This window comes from Sminthopsis crassicaudata, chromosome 5, assembly GCF_048593235.1.
Source record: "Sminthopsis crassicaudata isolate SCR6 chromosome 5, ASM4859323v1, whole genome shotgun sequence".
Taxonomy (NCBI): Eukaryota; Metazoa; Chordata; class Mammalia; order Dasyuromorphia; family Dasyuridae; genus Sminthopsis; species Sminthopsis crassicaudata.
This window is the reverse complement of record NC_133621.1, coordinates 63,399,980-63,420,129: the sequence shown is the minus strand read 5'-3', so window position 1 is coordinate 63,420,129 and position 20,150 is coordinate 63,399,980. Positions and strand designations below refer to the sequence as shown.

General features: G+C 33.3%; 1 protein-coding gene across 2 annotated transcripts in view; it reads left to right on the top strand.

Moving 5' to 3' along the window:
- Positions 1 to 20,150, top strand: part of LOC141542529 (phenolphthiocerol/phthiocerol polyketide synthase subunit C-like) — a 36,344-nt gene that overhangs the window by 9,609 nt on the left and 6,585 nt on the right. For both annotated transcript variants that reach the window (XM_074266996.1, XM_074266995.1), the window contains exons 2-6: positions 4,209 to 4,286; positions 11,131 to 11,284; positions 12,151 to 12,311; positions 14,497 to 14,700; positions 16,719 to 16,900. In XM_074266996.1, coding sequence (XP_074123097.1) covers positions 4,232 to 4,286; positions 11,131 to 11,284; positions 12,151 to 12,311; positions 14,497 to 14,700; positions 16,719 to 16,900 — 756 coding nt within the window. In that variant the 5' untranslated portion in view covers positions 4,209 to 4,231. The remainder of the gene's footprint in view (positions 1 to 4,208; positions 4,287 to 11,130; positions 11,285 to 12,150; positions 12,312 to 14,496; positions 14,701 to 16,718; positions 16,901 to 20,150) is intronic.

The following is a 20,150-nucleotide window of genomic DNA, read 5'->3' as shown; positions in this document are numbered from 1 at the left end:
GTGAGTGTTAAGTGTCTGAGGTCATATTTGAACTCAGATCCTTCTAATGCTTTATCCTCTGTACCATCTAACTGTCCCCCTGGAGTTATTTTTTGTTTGTTTGTTTGTTTTTAATTAGTCTTTGAAATGCTGGCCTTCAAAATATCTAGAGAAGTTAGGTCTTGTTTTCTTCTCTACTGGGGACATTTGGACTTTTTTCTTCTATTTATATATCTTTACATGTTTTCACTAATTCTTTTAAGGTTACTTGGATGGGTTTCTTGCAAGAACATCTTTAGATCCTTTTATTTATTTAAATTTTCTGAGATGTTAGTAACATATTGCTTTTTCTTGACCAATCCTTTATATCCATCTATTGGTTTTTCATGTTTTCAGATTCCTTGGATAATCCATTAACTTCCTGAGAATGTAGTTTTATCTTGATTTTCTCCAGTTGATCTATGTTCATTATAACTCTGCTTTTTTTGTTGTAGGAACTTCATTGGCAGCTAATTCTACAGGGTCTTTCAGGTTGTTCAGTAAATTCTCCAACTTAATCAGTCTTCACTCTTTTTCCAAAATTTTTAAGCATCTTTTAATTTTAAGTTCCTTTTGTGACATTTATAGCTTTCTTCACACAAAACTTTTATTTGATCTTCTTAGTTGTATTGATTTTTCATTTATTTAAGCTATTTATGTCCTTGAATTTTTTTCTTTTCCATCTGGTTTGCTTCTAAAACTTCAGAGTTTGTTTTTGTTTACTTCACACACAAACACATACACATGATTTTTAAAAATTGTTTCAGAATTTTTCTTCATTTTGATCAGTTTATATTTTGGTGAATTATTTTTTCGCATGGGGTTTGAGATACTTTTTCCTTCTTTAGTATTTCTATTGTCATTTTCTGAAAGCTATATTAGAAGCCTGGACCTTTTCCAAGCTCTCTCTCCATCATCTTACTTGGATAGCTCAAACCCAGGTATTTTGAACAATTTCTAATATTTGTTCCAGCATTCTCTCTCTCTCTCTCTGTCTCTGTCTGTCTCTCTCTCTCTCTCTCTCTCTCTCTCTCTCTCTCTCTCTCTCTCTCTCTCTCTCTCTCTCTCTCTCCCCCTACTGTGTGTGTGTGTGTATTTTGAAAGAGGTTATCTGGCTATTGGGGGGCACTTTCTTAAGAGGTTAATAGTTCTGGGTTCACAAGTCTTCAAAGATCCTCATCCCTTACTCTGTGGGTTGATGTTAACTAATATTTTATTTATAATTCAGATTATTTTATTGTTTAAGTGAAAATTATACCTTATGTTTCAATTCACTTGAGACTTTGGAATGTGATGAGATAAGTGAGTGAAATAATAGCTTTAATTCCTTCCTGTGGAATGAAATCCATCTTGTCTTACAAGATGAAGAAACTCGAGCAAGAAGTGCTACAAAGAAAATAAATTAAAGCACGAAAAGTATAAATTCACAGTTCTGTTATCAGTAGAAATGTTTCCAACTACTCCAGTCTGATGCATCTAGCTTTAACTTAACTCAAGTATACTCCTTTCTTAGCATGTGCACATTCTTTCCCTGGCCATTTAGTTCACTGTCTGAAGTTCCTTTTAGTCACAGTCTTTCTACTGGCCAGGAACTCAAGTAGATAAGCATGGAGGAACTTAGATCCATAAACAGATGATTTATTTCCAACATCAGATTACATTGGCAAAATAATTAGCATTAATATTTCTTTTTAGTATGATGACTGACAGGAAGCAAAATTGCAGATTAGAAAGTTATCATATGAGCATGGAAACAGAAAAACAAATTGACTGATCTTGAGAGGGGGAGAAAATAAAGGGAGGGAGAAAAAAATTGGAACACAAACTCTTACAAAAATGAATGTTGAAAGCCATCTTTACACGTATTGGGAAAAATAAAATACTATTAGAAAAAAGAAGAAAAAAAGAAATGCATTTCTTTCAAGTTGGGCAATTGAAGCATCAGTCATTAAACTTCACTTTTCCTCCCAATTTTCTAGATTTGCCAACTGACCAACAGCCTTCTCTTATGACAACACTGATATAAAAGATATGTTACAATATAAATGGATATACATAATAAACTAGATTATCTCTAAAGTCTTTTCTAGCTCTAAATTCTAACTTTGATTAGAACTTAGTTACATCTACCAAATAAGATAACATATTTAATATGCTTTGTTGCAAACTTTAAAGAATTCTATAAATCTTAGTTAATATTATTATTATTATTACTACAACTAATATATCTCCCAAAGAAAGTTTCACCTATTCTCATCAACAATAACCATTTCTAAACCATCACTTCAGGTGGATTGATTTTGTAAGCACTAATATCATCTGCCTTAGATTGGTTAGTCTCAATTTCAAATAGTGACCTCTTTAAAAAACTTATCCTCAAGTTTTAGGATGTATCTACTTGCAGCCCACTATGTACTAATTAAAGAACATGCATTAAGAATATGAGTTTTTGTTCAACTAAACAAATTTGTAATTGTCTACCTAGCCTTTCATAACTAAATGCTATAATTAAGACTTTGAAAAATTAAGTTTTAACAAAATATATAAAAAGAGATAATTAAATTGAAATCTTATCTGTAATGTTTATTTTGTCCATAAAGTAGCAATATTAACCACGAAACAAAATACCTACCAAAAACAAATTACTGTACTTGGGATATAAGAATGAGAATCAAACAGTACCTATCCAATTCTCCCCTGATAGCAACAGAGGATAGAATGTCTGCCTTATCCCCGTTCTAGTTTTATGTCTAATGAAGGATTATGTCTTCTCCCTTCATCAGTCCAGTTCCACTTATCATTAATTATAACAGCAGGATTTTGCACCTGCACAGAGTCACAGTATAGCCAGAATTGAGCTGTACTACATGCTTTTCAGTTGCTTTCAGACCTGCTGCTTGACTATTGAGTTGTGACCAACTGTGTGCTGGACTGTGCACCTCTCTCACTGGGGCAACAGTCCTTTCCTGCCAACCTTATAAATTGACTTAAACTGGAAAATTGTTTCACTCTGTCCTGTTGTAAGTTCTGCCGCTCCAGAGTTTATTTTGAGGCATTATTTAATATTATTTGGAAGGGAATTTGGAAGAGCGTAAAGGTGTCCCTGCCTTTTCTCTGCCCTTAAAAGTTGTTTGGAAAAGATTTTGGGGGAGTATTTAAGCTGAGCTGCTATCATCTCCCCTCATAACAATTCTGAAAATATATATCCCAAATATTATTATTTTACATATGAAGAAACCCTGGCATTTATAGTTATTTGATGAGACAGGGCTTGAATTCAAACTTTTTGAATTCTAATACAGTAATCTCCCCATTACATGTCAGTGATAGCTATGTTTTAGTACATCACAATACTTGGTAACTTGAGGGCTATCTGCAGTCATCCTGATCCACATCTGGCCTCTGAGACTTTGGAGGAAAAGGTGAGGCTGGTGGCTCTGCACAGCCCTCCCCGACTTAAATCCAATCCACTTGCAAGTCACCTCCTTGATGTCATGGTTCTTTCTCTTAGAGAACAAAGGACAAACAACGATGCCCTCTAGTTTCTAAGACCAGAATGTCTCTTTCACTCCAGCTCTAAGGTTCTTTGCCCAAAATTTCTATTTACTATTTGGTTCTTTGTGCAAGGCTTAAACTCACTGGGTTTCAGTTTCTTTATCTGTAAAATGATAACACTGGAATAGATTATCATCTCAAAAGTGTATTCCAGATCTAAATTCTATGACCTTCTAGTTTTAAAAAGTAAAAATGATCATCTATCAAGTTACCCCTTGCAAACATATATCCTTCTATGAATTAACACTATTTCAATAATATGTGAGTATCTAAAATGTATTTACACATTTTTTCTCACTAGTCTATCTCAAGGAAGTATACAGATAGTTCAATAAGTCAACTAATGTCAAGTGCATAAACATTTTATTAGTCCCAAATAAAAAGGCAAAGTTACCACTTATAAGTGCTTGCAATTTTTAAAATTAAAATCCTGTCATATAATTTTACAGGCAGATTCCTAAATAACTACAGAGTAAATTCCAATTAGTAAAATGTCCTGAATGTGTTTTGACAAGCAATTCCCCTTTCTTAGTAAAAGATTTTTCAATTCAGATTTTATTTTATGTTATCTGAGATGGTTGACTTCACTTTATTTCCATGACATTTATTTTTTTGTTTGTTTGTTTGTTTTGCAGTTGTAAGGCAAATTTGAGAAATTATGGACCCCCACAATGAAATTGCAATTGTGGGAATAGGATGCAATTTCCCAGGAGGTGAGTGTGGTAGTAACAATGATAACCAACAGGATTTTGGGAACTTATAAGATGTACAAACGTTTTATCCTTCATTTACAAAATTTAACAAAGAAGTTTAACTTTCCAATGTACTTTAAAGATGTGAGAAAAGTTTTAGTTTGATATTTGAGAATTTAACTATTTGAGGATTTATGTCTACTTAACATAGCTCTAGTTTACCATCCCTTGAGAGGAGAGCCTATGGGCTACTATAAAATGTAACTATTAAATAATGACTTTTTAAAACAAGTAGAACTTATAGATCTAAATGAATCTTATCTTTTCTTAAATTGTCACCACAGAAAGTCTTGCAACAGGAATACTGTTACTCATGACATTTTGGAACTTCCTCTTTTATAATTCTCTTCAGTATCTAGGTTCCTGTTTTGTTTTTTGACTATCCTTTAAATCTTCATTCTTTGAGAGTACACATAGTATTTTGGGAGCTGCCAAAAATCAATCAGAGCAAACAAGTAGACTAAGACATGTTAGCAAGCTAGATAAGATCATTTTGTATTTAAAACATGGTGTAATACAGTGAGATAGATCTTTTTCTACCTCAGGCTTTGTAACTGACTTAGTCAACAATTCCAAAAGAGGAATTCTAGAAATGGTCTACATAATGGTAACATAACTGGAACTTATATAGATGTGTTTTAATGTTTGCTTAGAAAAAAGGGATGGGACTATTTTATATTATGCTTAGAATTTACCTGTGAAAATAAAGATGTGTGTTGCCCTGCAAAAACAGAAGAAAATCATCTAAAATTCTACTTGTAATTTAAAAAAATCAAATAAAAATACCTATGAAGGACCTAACAACATAAGGAAAGTGTTGTTCTTTGCACATAGTAGATGATTAATAAAAGCTTGTTACTTGTTATCCACAAATATAAGCTTTTTAAAATAAAATAAAGAGGAATTTATTTTTAATTTCATTTCATTTTTAAAAACTAGAGTGCATTAAAATCTTCAATCTCATTTAGAACCTACAATTATGGATTGGTTTCAAATATGCAAAAAACATTAGGGAAATTAGAAAATATTTATTTTAAACACTTTTTTTCCTTTGTCTTACTAGCCTGCCTACTTGATTTTTTAATTTGTCTTAATGCCTTGTTTACTATCTTTCTTCTTCTTTAGGTTCCTTCTCATTCTGATAATCTTTCTATTCCGTTCTTTGTTCTTTTCCATTTAGAATCCCTTCAAACCAAGTCACTCTCATTAATTTGAGAAATTTTGAACTAGAATCCCAAAGCTAATTAAATTGTGCATATCCTCTGATCCAGCAATACTCCCAAAAAGATCAAAGAAAAAGAAAAAAATGACTTATAGGTACAAAAACATTTGTGGTAGCAAAGAACTGAAAACTGAGGGAATGCTCATCAGTTTGGAAAATGGTAGTTATGTTGTGTAATGTGATGAACTACTCTTGTGCTATAAGAAATGATGAAAGGGATGAGTTCAGAAAAATTTGGGAAGACATATGAATTGATACAAAACAGAACAATTTCTATAATAACAATATATGTAAAGATAATCAACTCTAAAAAATTTAGGAGTATTTATTTACACAATGGCCCACAACAATTCCAAAGAACTAATGATAAAGCATGCCATCTACCTCTAAAGAAAGAATTGTTGCACTCAGAGTACAGGTTGAAGCATATTTTTTCTTCTCTTTTTAGGGAGGATGGAGTGGGTGGGGAATGGGAATTTATTTTGCTTGCCTATACATATTTATAATTTCTTGTTTTTCTTGCCTTCTCAATGAGTAGAAGAGGGAAATAGGGCGGAAGAATTCAGAACTGAAAATAAAATGAATTTAAAATAACTCAAGTCTTTTAGCTAAGTAGAAAGTAGAGTACTAGACTTGAAGTTAGAATACCTAAATATAAACCAGGTTTCAAGTCTCCACCTCTGACAAACCCTACCTTTCCCCTGAACTTCCTGTATTTCCTAAGATATAATTGACTTCTCACATGATTAGACAGGACACGTTTAACTGTATACAGTATTTTTTAAAGAATCAAATTTTTTTTATTTTTTATAGTTTTTTATTTACAAGATATATGCATGGGTAATTTTTCAGCATTGACTCTTGCAAAATCTTCTTTCCAATTTTTCCCTTCCTTCCCCCCTGGACTCCCTCCCCTAGATGGCAGGTAGACCCATATGTGTTAAATATGTTAAAGTATATGGTAAGTACAATATATGTATACATATCCATAAAATTATTTTGCTGCACAAGAAAAATCAGACTTAGACATAAGGTAAAAATAACCTGAGAAGGAAATCACACATGCAAGTGGACAAAAACAAAGGGAATGGAAATGCTATGTTGTGATTCATATTCATTTCCCAGGGTTCTTTCGCTGAGTGTAGCTGGTTCTCTTCATTATTGAACAAATGGAACTGGTTTGGTTCATCTCATTGATCATCATATAGTATTGTTGTTGAAGTATACAACAATTTCCTGGTTCTGCTCATTTCATCCTACTGGTCATTTCTTACAGAAAAATAATATTCCATAACAAAGAATAAAAATTTTAAAACCAGTAAGCAATACATAAAAATAATAAAGCAATACAAAAAATAAATTTTTTGTCCATCTGCTGTGGGCAGCTTAGGGATTTCCAAGACCCTGTAAACCCTAAAAGTAAACAATGGATTGCTTTAAAACCTTTCATTTTAATGGCAGAAACTAGGTATAGACCCACATTTAACACCACATACTAAGATAGGATCAAAATGGGTCCAAGATTTAGGCATAAAGAATGAGATCATAAATAAATTAGAGGAACATAGGATAGTTTACCTCTCAGACTTGTGGAGGAGGAAGGAATTTGTGTCCAAAGGAGAACTAGAGATCATTATTGATCACAAAATAGAAAATTTTGATTACATCAAATTAAAAAGTTTCTGCACAAACAAAACTAATGCAAACAAGATTAGAAGAGAAGTAACAAATTGGGAAAACATTTTTACAGTTAAAGGTTCTGATAAAAGCCTCATCTCCAAAATATACAGAGAATTGACTTTAATTTATAAGAAATCAAGCCATTCTCCAATTGAAAAATGATCAAAGGATATAAACAGACAATTTTCAGATGATGAAATTGAAACTATTTCCACTCATATGAAAAGAGTGTTCCAAATCACTATTGATCAGAGAAATGCAAATTAAGACAACTCTGAGATACTACACACCTGTCAGATTGGCTAAGATGACAGGAACAAATAATGATGAATGTTGTGGGAAAACTGAGACACTGACGCATTGTTGGTGGAGTTGTGAAAGAATTCAGCCATTCTGGAGAGCAATCTGGAATTATGCCCAAAAAGTTATCAAAATGTGCATGCCCTTTGACCCAGCAGTGCTACTACTGGGCTTATATCCCAAGGAAATACTAAAGAATGGAAAGGGACCTGTATGTGCAAAAATGTTTGTGGCAGCTCTTTTCATAGTGGCTAGAAACTGGAAAATGAATGGATGTCCATCAGTTGGAGAATGGTTGGGTAAATTATGGTATATGAAGGTTATGGAATATTATTGTTCTGTAAGAAATGACCGGTAAGAGGAATGCAGAGAGGCTTGGAGAGACTTACATCAACTGATGCTGAGTAAAACGAGCAGAACTAAGAGAACATTATACACTTCAACAATGATACTGTATGAGGATGTATTCTAATGGAAGTGGATAGCTTCAACATAGGGAAGAGCTAATCCAATTCCAATTGATCAATGAAGGACAGAATCAGCTACACCCAGAAAAGGAACACTGGGAAATGAATGTAAACTGTGAGCATTTTGTTTGTTTGTTTGTTTTTCTTCCCAGATTATTTTTACCTTCCAAATACAATTCTTCCTTTGCAACAACAACAACAAAATTTGGTTCTGCACATATATATTGTACCTAGGATATACTATAAGATATTTAATATGTATGGGAATGCCTGCCATCTAGGGGAGGGGGTGGAAGGAAGGAGGGGAAAAATTCGGAACAGAAGGGAGTACAAGGGATAATGTTGTAAAAAAAATTTATCTATGTATATGTACTGTCAAAAAATGTTAAAAATATAAAATTAATTTAAAAATATAAAAAATAAAAATTTAAAAATTTAAAAAAAAAACCCTTTCATTTTAGAGTCCAGTTTTAGTTTGTTGAGCTGCCAGAGAGTAGAACAAAAGATATTACTGATACAATACATTTCCCTTTTCATGTTTATCTCACACTTCCAATAGCAAAAGTCTTTAGTTGAAAATTCAGAAAGCAGGCTGGGAGTCCCCTCTCAGCCAACATGAGAATCCAGTTCAAAATTACCATGACTAAGTTCTCACAGAGCAGAACCACCACCAAACTACCCTTAAGAACCCTGATCTCAAGTCTTTTAACAAGTACCTCCCTTCTCCTGCAGCTTCTTCGGTTTATTTTTCTCATTCCCTAGCCAAATCCTTGCCAGAATCTTTCTCAGGTTCGAATCAAATCACTGTTCTGTTCAAAAATTTTCATTGACTCCCATTACCAAAAGGATAAAATATAAACTCCTTGTCCTGGCATTTAAAACCCTCCATAATCCCACTTGCCTCTCCATTTCTAACTCATTTCACTCCTCTTTAGGAACTCTACACTCTAGATGCATTGGACTTTTGGATGTCTCCCAAATTCCATTCACAGCCACCTGTTTCTTTGCATTCTCACAAACTGTTATTCAAAACTAAAATGCTATCCCTCCTCATTTCTACCTCTCAACTCAGGTGTTATATTCTCACCAAAGTCTTCCTTGGTGCCCTCCCTTCCCTACTGCCATGGCATTAAGTGCATTTTTTTTTTCAATTTCCTTTGGGTAGGACTTAGTTATGTATATTTGAGTTTCCTTAATGGAATGTAAGCTTCCTGAGGGTTTTAATCTCTATATTCCCTTTGTCCCAGCTCAGTATCTTACTCATGATAGGTGCTTACTAATTTTTTTAATCATATCACCCACTATGTCCTATACATCTGCATCTATATGTCATATGGGAGTTAAGTACTCCCTCCTCACCTGGACTTTGCAGAATGTCCAGTTTCCTCAAACCTCACCTCTGCAAAACCTTTCCTGCTTCTCCCTTCCTACCAAAGGTAATAGTTCTTCCTCTCTTCAATTGTATTTACTTAACCATATGCTTGTTGTATTCCTGGGCTTTCCACTTCTAGTGGGATGTCAGCTTCTTGAGAGCAGGCACTGTTTTCATAATTTTTTATGTGTCTTCAATCATAACCCAATGCCTTGCACAGAGTAGATGTTTTATAAAATGGTGGTTGACATAGTCTTCTCATTTTTTTTGTTTGCCTGCATTTTGTTTTCTTTCTTATTGTTTTTCCTTTTTGATTCTTTGTGTGTTTGCAGCACAATAATTGTGGAACTATGTATAGAAGAATTGTACATGCATAACATATATTGAATCCCTTATTGTCTAGTGGAGGGGAGAAGGGAAGGAAGGGAGAAAAATTTGGAACACAAGCTTTTGCAAGGGTGAATATTGAAATATATATATATATATATGTTTTGAAAATAAAAAGCTTTAATAAATAAATGATTGTTGAATATACCTCTTTTTTGTCCCCATCACACTTTGCCTTGCATTTGTCTTTTTTGTGTATGTCTAGAGCAGGTAAGATATTGTTTTTCCATCTTTCTAACTATAGCATCTTGCCCAGGGCAATAAGAGAAGGTGCTACATTAATGTATATTAGGTTAAAAGCAAATCTAAATCCTAGGAAACTGATTACCAATCTAGCATAAAACCTGTCTCATAGATGTATATTCTGGAATGGGGCACAAAAAATTGACCTACTTTTGATATATTAAGAAACTTACTGTTTTTTTCTGCCCAAATGCTTTTTTATATGACATATCTGAGAGAACTTCATTCAGTTGCTTCTGCTCTGATATAACTAGCATTTCTGTGAGGGTAGGAGATCAAAATCCAAAGCCCAATAATCATTTAACCTTTTTAGAATAGTACTGTGGGAATATATATTATCTCCACTTTAGAGATGAAGAAAAGGGTCCAGAAAATTTAAGTGATTTATCCACAGTTATAGTTCTTCTTGATTTCAAACCCAACATTCTACTCTGGCACACCCTGGATAAATAAGAAATAATAAAATTGGGTAATGGTAATATCAACAGGAAAGTAGTTATCCATGTAAGATATTGTGGAGGTAGAATTATAACAGTCAAGAAGACTTAAATTGTGAAAGTCTCTTTCTAAGCATGATATTATTAGATTCAAGTAAGGTTCTACTATATGTAGGGCACTAGGACATTTTCAAAAATATAAACCTCACTTTTCACTTGCATTTACTTTATATATGAAGCTATTAATATATTTTTCATGTAGGTAAGTTCTTCTTTCTTTCCTTGCTTGGCATTGCTTTTTTAATAATAATAGTGTTTTATTTTTCAAAATACAAGCAAAGATAGTTTTCAACATTTGCCTTTGCAAAATCCTATATTCCAAATTTTTCTCTGTCTTATTACGTCAAGCTTTGTGCTAAACACATGAAAACAAAAATGAAATTGTCTCTGTGTTCAAGCAGTTTATCTTCTATGGGGAGGGAAAAAAAGTTAACAGGGAGATAATTATATCCAAAATCTATACAAGGAAGCTTGGTGGGGAAGACATTAGCAGCTTTGGAGATTTCTTAATCTCCCAAGGTTTCATGTAGCTGAATGCTTGTTGAGATGAACTTAGAAGGAAATCAAGGAATGAATTTAGTTGAAAGCAATACAATTAATTGTTAAAACAAATAATAGAAAATGGTATTTTTAACAGGAGAAGGAATTGATAATTTCTGGAAAGTGCTTGTAGAAGGCCAAAACTGTACTTCAGAGATATCACTTGAAAGGTTTAATGCTGAAGAATGGTATGATCCAGATGAAAACAAACTTGGTAAAAGCTTGACAAGACAAGCTGCTCTTACTGAAGGGTAAGATCATTTCTAGAATTTCTGTAAATAAATATTCTAATTTTTCAGAACAAGACTTCATTCTTCAAATCCTACTAAAGGTTCTAATTTAATTACTGGCAAGATAAACTAACCCCTCTCCTGATTTCCTCTTATTTTCCTTTCCTTCTTTTTAGTTTTTCTAACCAATCCCATTTAATAAAATTCAATGAATATTTTTTAAGCACTAGCTAGTTATTTATAACAATTAAGATAAGGGATACAAAAATTGAAAGTATCACTATGACTAACTTGAAGGAGTTTACAATTTATGAAAGGAATAAGACCTATATTTAAATAAGTATGATAAAAGTTGTGATGAGGAGAGGCTCACTAATTTTACAGAATAAAGGATGAAGTATTTGAAGATATCTTTCAATGGAAGGTATTTACATTCCCATTTATAATGTCTCTTATGCAAATAAGGTGTACTCTTGGGATTGGGTACTGCTTGATTCATTTGCACATTTGATATTAATGATGATAGCCATGACTTAGTTTTCCTGACTTCCTTCAAGACTCAATTCAAATCCCTTCTGCAGAGGATCTTCCTCTTTTAAAATCACTTTCTATCACCTCTTTACATATCCTTTATATATCTATTATTTATTTACATTTCTAAAAATCCTAAACCAATGAGAAATTTGATGGAACTGATCATATATAGGGAGAAGTCTTTGAGCTAAGATATTCAGTTTTGTTAGCATCTTCAAGAGAAGTATGGCAAGAAATTATCATGACTCTTAAGTTTTGTTTCCAACTCTAGCTTGAAACTAAAGATACCTTTGTTAAAGTAATTGCCCCATTAAAAGCTGTTTCATACTGTTTTTCTCACTTTTCCTTCATAGATTTAATGAATTTGACAACAAATTGTTTGGAATCAGTGACTTGGAAGCTGAGCGTCTGGACCCCCAACAAAAAGTACTCTTGGAATGTACTTACAGAGCTCTAGAGAGTGCTGGAATCACTAATGATGAAGTATCTGGCTCCAAGATTGGGGTTTTTATTGGTGAGATGTTAGAAATGGAATGATTTGTACCAGAGATCTTTCAACTCAGGAACCAATTAAAAATACAACCAGCAGTGACTGATGCTGTAATGTAAACCCCAATAAGGTTTGGATTCTAGGGCAAGTGAACACATCACATACACCAAAAATTATAAATTAGAGAATGTCCCTTTTGGCTCTCTTTTTATCTACTTCACTCCTGAATAGGTCTGTAGTTCATGAAAGACAAGGCTGGCATTCTGTCCACACCACAGTAAACTCACTAATGTTTTTCCTTATTTTTTAAGGTTATATGCATAAAGAACAGGAAACTAGTTGTTCCAAAAGTTTTTGGTAGCCATAATCTATAAGTATTATTTTTATTAATAAATTATCTAATTCAACTTCTCCTTTCGTTTGTGTACATCCCATGTAGTAGGTTTTTGTTTGTTTGTTTGTTTTTGTTTTTTACATTTTTTCCATATTGTAGTTTAAATGAATCATTTTAATGAAAAACCAAACACTGATGGATTGGTTTAAGAATATCAAATGTTCCTAATTATATGACAATTTTCATTGATAGATATTTATTACACCAAAAAGTTCAAAATATAAAAGTTTGAACTTAGAAAATAAAATAAAAGAGGCAACATTTTATCTATAAACATAAAGAATTGACAAACTGAATCTAATCACATGAAGATAATAACATCGACTAGTGAATTATGGCATTGTGTCCATCTCCAATAGATCTTATTAATACTTCAGAAAGAAAAAAAGAAGTAAAGTTTTAAGAATCACATGTCTAAAGTTAGGAAGTTCAATTCAATTCAATCCAATTAATATTCGTTGTGTCTACTATATGCAGAGCATTGTACATCAAAGAGAAGTACTGGGTGATCCAAAAGTCTTAGTAGAATCATAAAGTTATTTAAATAAAACTATTAAAGCTTTAAACTTTCGGGATACTCCACATCGAATTTTAAAAAGACCCTGCCTTTTTCATCACAGAATTTGCAACCTACAAGTAGGATAAGTCATAAAGACAGATAATTAAAATATTCAACAGTATAGATTAAATACATTAACACTGAAGCTATGGAAGGATTGAGGCTGCCCAGGGAAAGAAGTACATCTAGAAACAAGGAAAAAAAAAACAAAACACTAAGGATAGAACCTATTGAAGAGGTCAAGAAAGTGAGGAGGCAATGAAGGAGTCATAAAGGGATTAATTGCATAGATAGGAAAGGCATAAAAGGAAAAACAGGAGAGTGGAACATGTGCAAAGTAGACTTTCCCAAAACTGATGCTTTTCCAAAAATAAGGTATCAATAATTTGTCAACAAGGTCAAAAGCCATAGGACAACCAGAAAGAATGAATCCTGAGAAAAAGCCATTGGGTTTCAGAACTACATGGCCAGTGATGTAATTTCAGTGGAATGATGGAAGTTGAATCAAAATGATAAGAATTGTGATATCTTGCAGTGGGCACAAAACATTGTCCTTATTATCCAAGAACTCTATAAACTCCCACATTCAGTTATTGGTTGATTTGGCTGTCCTTATTTTTTTCCTCTTTCTTTTTTTAGTTTTTGTTACTAGAGAGATTCTCTGTTGAGAAGCAAGGGAAATATTTGGAAACAAAAGTGACATAAAAAATGATATCAATAAAAATAAGATTTTTAAATGACCCTCAGAATTAAGTAGACGTTTACAAAAATCCAAGAGGCACACTTAACTAAAGATGCACTTCAGAAAGCCAGTATCTCAGCTTACTTAACCTTACAGATTTCTTTCAACCAACCTTCCTTAACAATGTTTTCAACTCATTTTATGAGAAGACAATACTGGTTTGTGTGTGTGTGTGTGTGTGTGTGTGTGTGTGTGTGTGTGTGTGTGTGTAGTTGCACAATGTGTATACATGCTTCCATTTCATATTAGCAAAAAAAAAAAAAAAAAAGGTAAAATGAGATTCATTTCACACAGGTCAATTTTGTTACCAACCTTGCTGGAAAACCTGTAACTTCATGAAGTAAGAGTGCTTAAATAGATTGATATCACTTTATTTTCTGAAAAAATTCACTAAAAATTCCAATGACAGATATTCAGAACTGAAAAAATAATTCAGATTCATTATTTACTATACATTCTATATCTCTTATATATTCTTATATTCTTATCTTTCCTCATTTTTTTTTATTTATAGGTCTTATGAATCGAGACTATGAGTGCATGACCTCCAAAATCCCAAAAACTTTGAACCATTATAATGTCACTGGATCTGCAATGAGCCTGGCTGCTAACAGGATTTCATATACATTTAATCTCACTGGACCATCACTTGTATTAGATACAGCATGTTCAGCATCTCTTGTTGCATTGCACTATGCACTTCTTTCCATTAAACAAGGTATTTTCTGAACTTGAATAATTTATAAAATAATGCTATATTGCAAATTGCTAGATTTTCTTCTTAATAACTTATTGGTACATTTTTAAATATCATTTTCTCTTTCCAATAGTTCCTCTCTACCTCCAATAGAATGCTCCCTTTGGAACAAATAAGTACACACAAAACATTGTCTGGTCTGAAAACATGCTTCATCCCACACTTATAATCTACCACAAGGCTTCTTAAACTTATTCTACTTGCAATCCCTTTTTGTCTGAGAAATTTTTATGCAACCCTGAATATGAGTATATAAAATAAGTATACAAATTAAACATTTATGATAATAATTCATAATTTCATAACTCCCACATTCATTTATGCAACCCCCATATGGGATTGTGACCTATAGTTTAAAGAGCTTTGATCTAGCACATTTATGCTAATGGAATATCAATCTTCAAGAATCAGGATTAGTTGCCTTATCAAAGTGCAAAAACTTTTCTTCCTTCCAAGAATGATGTGACTGAAGTTATCTATAGTTGTTTGAAATATTACATGATTTGTTCAGTCAACCATACCCAGAAAGTCAAACACTTCAAAGCAAACAGAACCAGTATTAGATTTCTAAAATCCCATTTCTGGGTTCTCTATATTTAATTTTCTCTTTTGTGGAAAAATCTGAAAAGCCATTACCAAATTTAGGAACAAGAATTATAGCAACTGAAAGGGCTCCCAAAGATCATTTAAAAAGATGACTAGGGGCAGCTAGGTGGTGCAGTGGATAGAGCACCAGTCCTTAATTCAGGAGGATCTGAGTTCAGACACTTAACACTTCCTAGCTGTGTGACCCTGGACAAGTCACTTAACCCCAATTGCCTCAGCAAAAAAAAAAAAAAAAAAGTGACTAGACATGAGCAAGTTGATTCAGATAATTATTGGCAAAGAGTAGGACTAGAACCTTAAATCAATCATTTAATCAACAAATATTTATTAAGCATCTACTATTTGCTAAGAACTTTGCTTTTGCACTATGATAAGCACAGTAAGCCAATTAAAGCTGAAAACTGTCCTGACATTTTGGGTACACCCTATATAATAACATTTATTGACATTTATGTGATACTTTAAAATCTACAAAGCACTTTGCATACATTATTTCCTTTGAGATTCACAGCACTGTCAGATACTACAGATATTATTGTCCCAAATGTCTAAAGTCCAGGTGAGGTTAAGGGATTTCATCATAATTACATAGATAAACAGAGTGCTGGGCAAGATCTGAACTGGAATGATTGTGATTTTTTTGTAATACCCCCCAATATCTAGTGTCAAACTCCCTCTCTAGCATTAATAGTCTACTTAATTAAATAATACTTAAAAAGAGGGATTCCTGATGTCATAAGCACAAAATTTTATCCATACATCCAAAGTCCAAATCTAATTTGATCTATTTTTTTAAAATGGGTATCTAGGTGTTGTAACGGATAGAGCACCAGGTGGGATCAAGAATATTCATCATGAGTTCAAATACAATCTCAAACATTTAACCCTATTTGCCTTATTTCCTCATTTGCAACATTAACTGGAAAAGGAAACGGCAAATCATTTCAGAATCTTTGCCAAAAAATAAACAAACCCAAATGGGGTGATGCATTCAGACATGGCTGAAATTACTGAATAAAAATAAACAAAAGGAATAAAAATAGGCCCAGCCAGTGAAAATCAATTATTTCTGTTAGACTCCAAAAATCCAATGAAACTTGAGTCTCTTATAGCTAAGAACACAAGGACGATAGCATTAAACGTTGAACATATATTTTATAAGAGGGTTGAGGAATATGGAGCCAGGAATAGAGAAGATGAAGATTTAGGGGAAAGGAAATATAATCACATTATTGGGCCTTTAGAAAAAGCAACTTTTATGTTCACCAGATCTATGCAACAGAAATTTTTAAAAAGAAAAGCATTCTTTATTTTAATTTAAATTTGCTTCTTTTAGGCAATTTTTTTTTCTATTTTTTTTTTTTCCATTTCAGGAGACTGTCAAGCAGCTCTCTGTGGTGGGGTGAGTTACATTTTAGATCCTCATGTTAATGTAATGCTGAGCAAAGCCAAGATGATAGCTCCAGATGGAATGAGTAAACCCTTTTCTAAGAAAGCAAATGGTTATGGAAGAGGTGAAGGCTGTGGCATTGTCTTACTGAAGAAACTAAAGAGGGTAAGATTTGGGGGAAGATTTTTGTAATAAAAATTTATTGAATACATCTATAATCCATTCTTGGGACAGCTAGGCAACTAGTCATCTTCTTGAATTCAAATCTGGTTTCAGATACTTACTGGCTATGTGACCCTAGGCAAGTCCCTTAATCTTATTTGCCTCAGTTTCCTTACCTATAATATGAGCTAGAAAAGTAAGTGGCAAACTACTCCAGTATCTTTGCCAAAAAAAAACCAAAAAAACCCAGATAGGGTTAGAAAGAATCATACGTAACTGAAAAATGACTAAATAACAAAATCTATTCTACTCATAATATTAAGCTGTTCAACATTATAAAAGCACATTTCAATTTGCAAAGTGATTTTCTTATAACAACTGCTACAGGATAGATAAGTTACCAAAAAAAAAGTATTATACTGCTAGTTTACAGATGAGAATACTCAAGATGAGAGCGATTAAAATAACTTATTCTGTAAGTATTAGAGCAGGGACTTGAACTCACTTCAATTAATTCTAATTCTTGTACTTATAGAATGAAAGAATATCATTGTTGAAACTTCAAAAACCACTTGGTTCATCTGTGTCCTCTAGACTTTGCTTGCAGACCTATAGACAGGGTTGACCTGTATCTATTCCATTTGGGGTAGCTCTCAGTTCAAAAGTTTGTCTTTATATCAAGGCTAAATTTTCCTCTTCTTATTGTTTCTAGTTCTTCCTTTTATGGGATCAAGCAAAACATATCTAAGCCCTCTTCTAATATTCCATTTCTTCAAATAATAGATCATATCTTCATGTCTTTTCCAAGTCTTCTCTTCTCCAGGCTAAACATTACCACTTATATCTAATTGTGGGGTTAGATGTAATCTAATTGTAGATTATATCTAATTCTCATATGTCATACAAAGTCCTTTCTCTTCTCCAGACAGTCTCCAACTTATCACTGTCCTTTCTGAGATGTACTACACACAACTAAACATAATATTCCATAGGTAATATGAATAAAATAAAGTCCAAGAGGACCATCACCTTACCAACCCTAAGCTATGACTTTCCTCAGGCAACTTAGGGTGGCACAGAGTACATGGGATTTAGGGGGCAGTATATCATGATGCTAACTCATAATTAATATTAATGCAATCCTCTAAAATTTCCAGTTTTTTTTTTCAGATGATCATCTCATCATGTGTACCCTGACCTGTACTTGAAATTGATTTTTGAAGCTATTCTAACTTTTGTCTCTACTAAATTTGATGTTATTAGAATTGCCCTAATGTTCTAGCCTACTAAGACTTTGAAGGAAGGATCCTGATTTTTTTCACCCAATATGTCAGCTCTCCCACCCAAAATGGAATCATGTTCAAATATGATCCATCTGCTACCTATAAATTTATCCAAGCTACTGGTAATAATGACAAACAGGCATGGCACCAAACCTAGTAGAGACCTCCTCAAAATTACCATATATTTATTAATAACTATTCTTTAGGTATAATCATTTAACTAGTTCTTAATTCTTTTAATTATAATACTGTCAAGATCAGTGGTCCTCAAACTTTTTAAATAGGGGGCAAGTTCACTGTCCCTCAGACTGTTGGAGGGCCAGACTATAGTAAAAACAAAAGCTCACGCTCTGTCTCCACCCCTCAGCCCATTTGCCATAACCCGGCAGGCCTCATAAACGTCCTCAGCAGGCCGCATCTGGCCCGCAGGCCATAGTTTGAGAACCCCTGGTCAAGGTCATATTATTCCATCTTTTAAGCACACAAACATATACATAATAAAAAAGATTTTAATTTCTCATTAATTTAAAATTAATTTCTAATTTCCACCTCTCAGCTGTTGTTTTTCTTATAAGATGTTTTACATTTTGTTCTATGTTTTCATTTTTTATATTGTGCTTTGTTATTTCTTGGTTCTCATAGCTTCCCCTTGCCCAATTCTAATTTTTTCAAAAATTATTTTCATCTTTAAGTCTCTAAATATAGTTGGATTTTCTAGTTGGATAACTAGTTTTTCTAGTTAGATAACTTTTTTTTCATAATCTTCTTGTTTTTCTTGGATAGGTGCTATTTTTTAGTTTTTCCAGAATCTTTCTCATTTTATTTTTAAAAGTCTTTCTTGAATTCTTCTAAAAATTCTCTCTGGGCAGGAAGCTATTTATTTTACTCTTTGGGGTAGAAGCAGCTTTTTTTTCTTCTTCAATGTCCTTCTCTATAGAGAAACCCTGGTCTTCCTTATTTCCATAGTAAGTTTCTATGGTTAGGGTCTTTCTTCTTTGCAGGTCAATTTTTTTTTTTTTTTTTTTTGGTAAGCACTTCTAATTGTGGGGTGGGGAGATGGTGTCTCTATCTTCACTTTGGCTCTTCCCTCTAACCAGGAACCCCAAACCTCCTCTTTCAAGTGCCCTCAGGCAGCAATGGCCCTACCCCCTGACTCTGCCCTCATAGGTGCTTGCTCCTTCTTACCAGGGCCACATCTCAAAGCTGGGTCTGGCTTTCCTCATCAATTGAGATTCATCCATCTTCCCAGACTTAGAACCAGACTTTTTACTGTTTGGGTGGTAAAAGTTTCTCTAGTTCCTGCTGAGGCTCCAGATAAACCCAGCTCATCCCAGGGGCCCCACCAGGTATTTCTGTGGAGCTAGCTGGGAGGTGTTAATCCTTGGCCAGGGATCTTTGGATCTTCTTGGATTGTACCAGGAGGACCCCTGTTCTGCCCCAAGCTTTCTGGATTTTTCACCAGTCTATATTCTCCCCGAGGCATGAATTTGTTTTGTTGGGGGAGGGGGAAAAATCTGGAGAGCTTGAAATTTAATAACCTATTCTGCCATCTTCCCAGGATCTTTCCCTCCCCCTTTAAATACTTGAAGATTAAGTCTTCTGTTTTTCAGGCTTAGCATGACCAGTTCCTTCAACTGATCCATGTAAACCATGATCTCTAAACCCTTTTTACCCTCCTCTGGACACAGTCAAGCTTATTAATGTCCTTTCTAAAATATGATTGTCAGAACTGTAAGCAGTATTCAAGATATAGTTTGACCAAGTACAAGTATAATTCCCATTCTTAATCCTGGATATTCCCTAATAATTTGTTAATTTCTCTTCCCCCAACTAAATTTTAAAAAGGAGAAACAAGCAGATATCAAGTGTCTATCATGTTAAAAAAAAAAAAAAAAAACTATTAAACTATTGAAAAAATACAATAACATAATCTAATTTTTCACATTCTATTCCTAGCCTACCCTCATTTC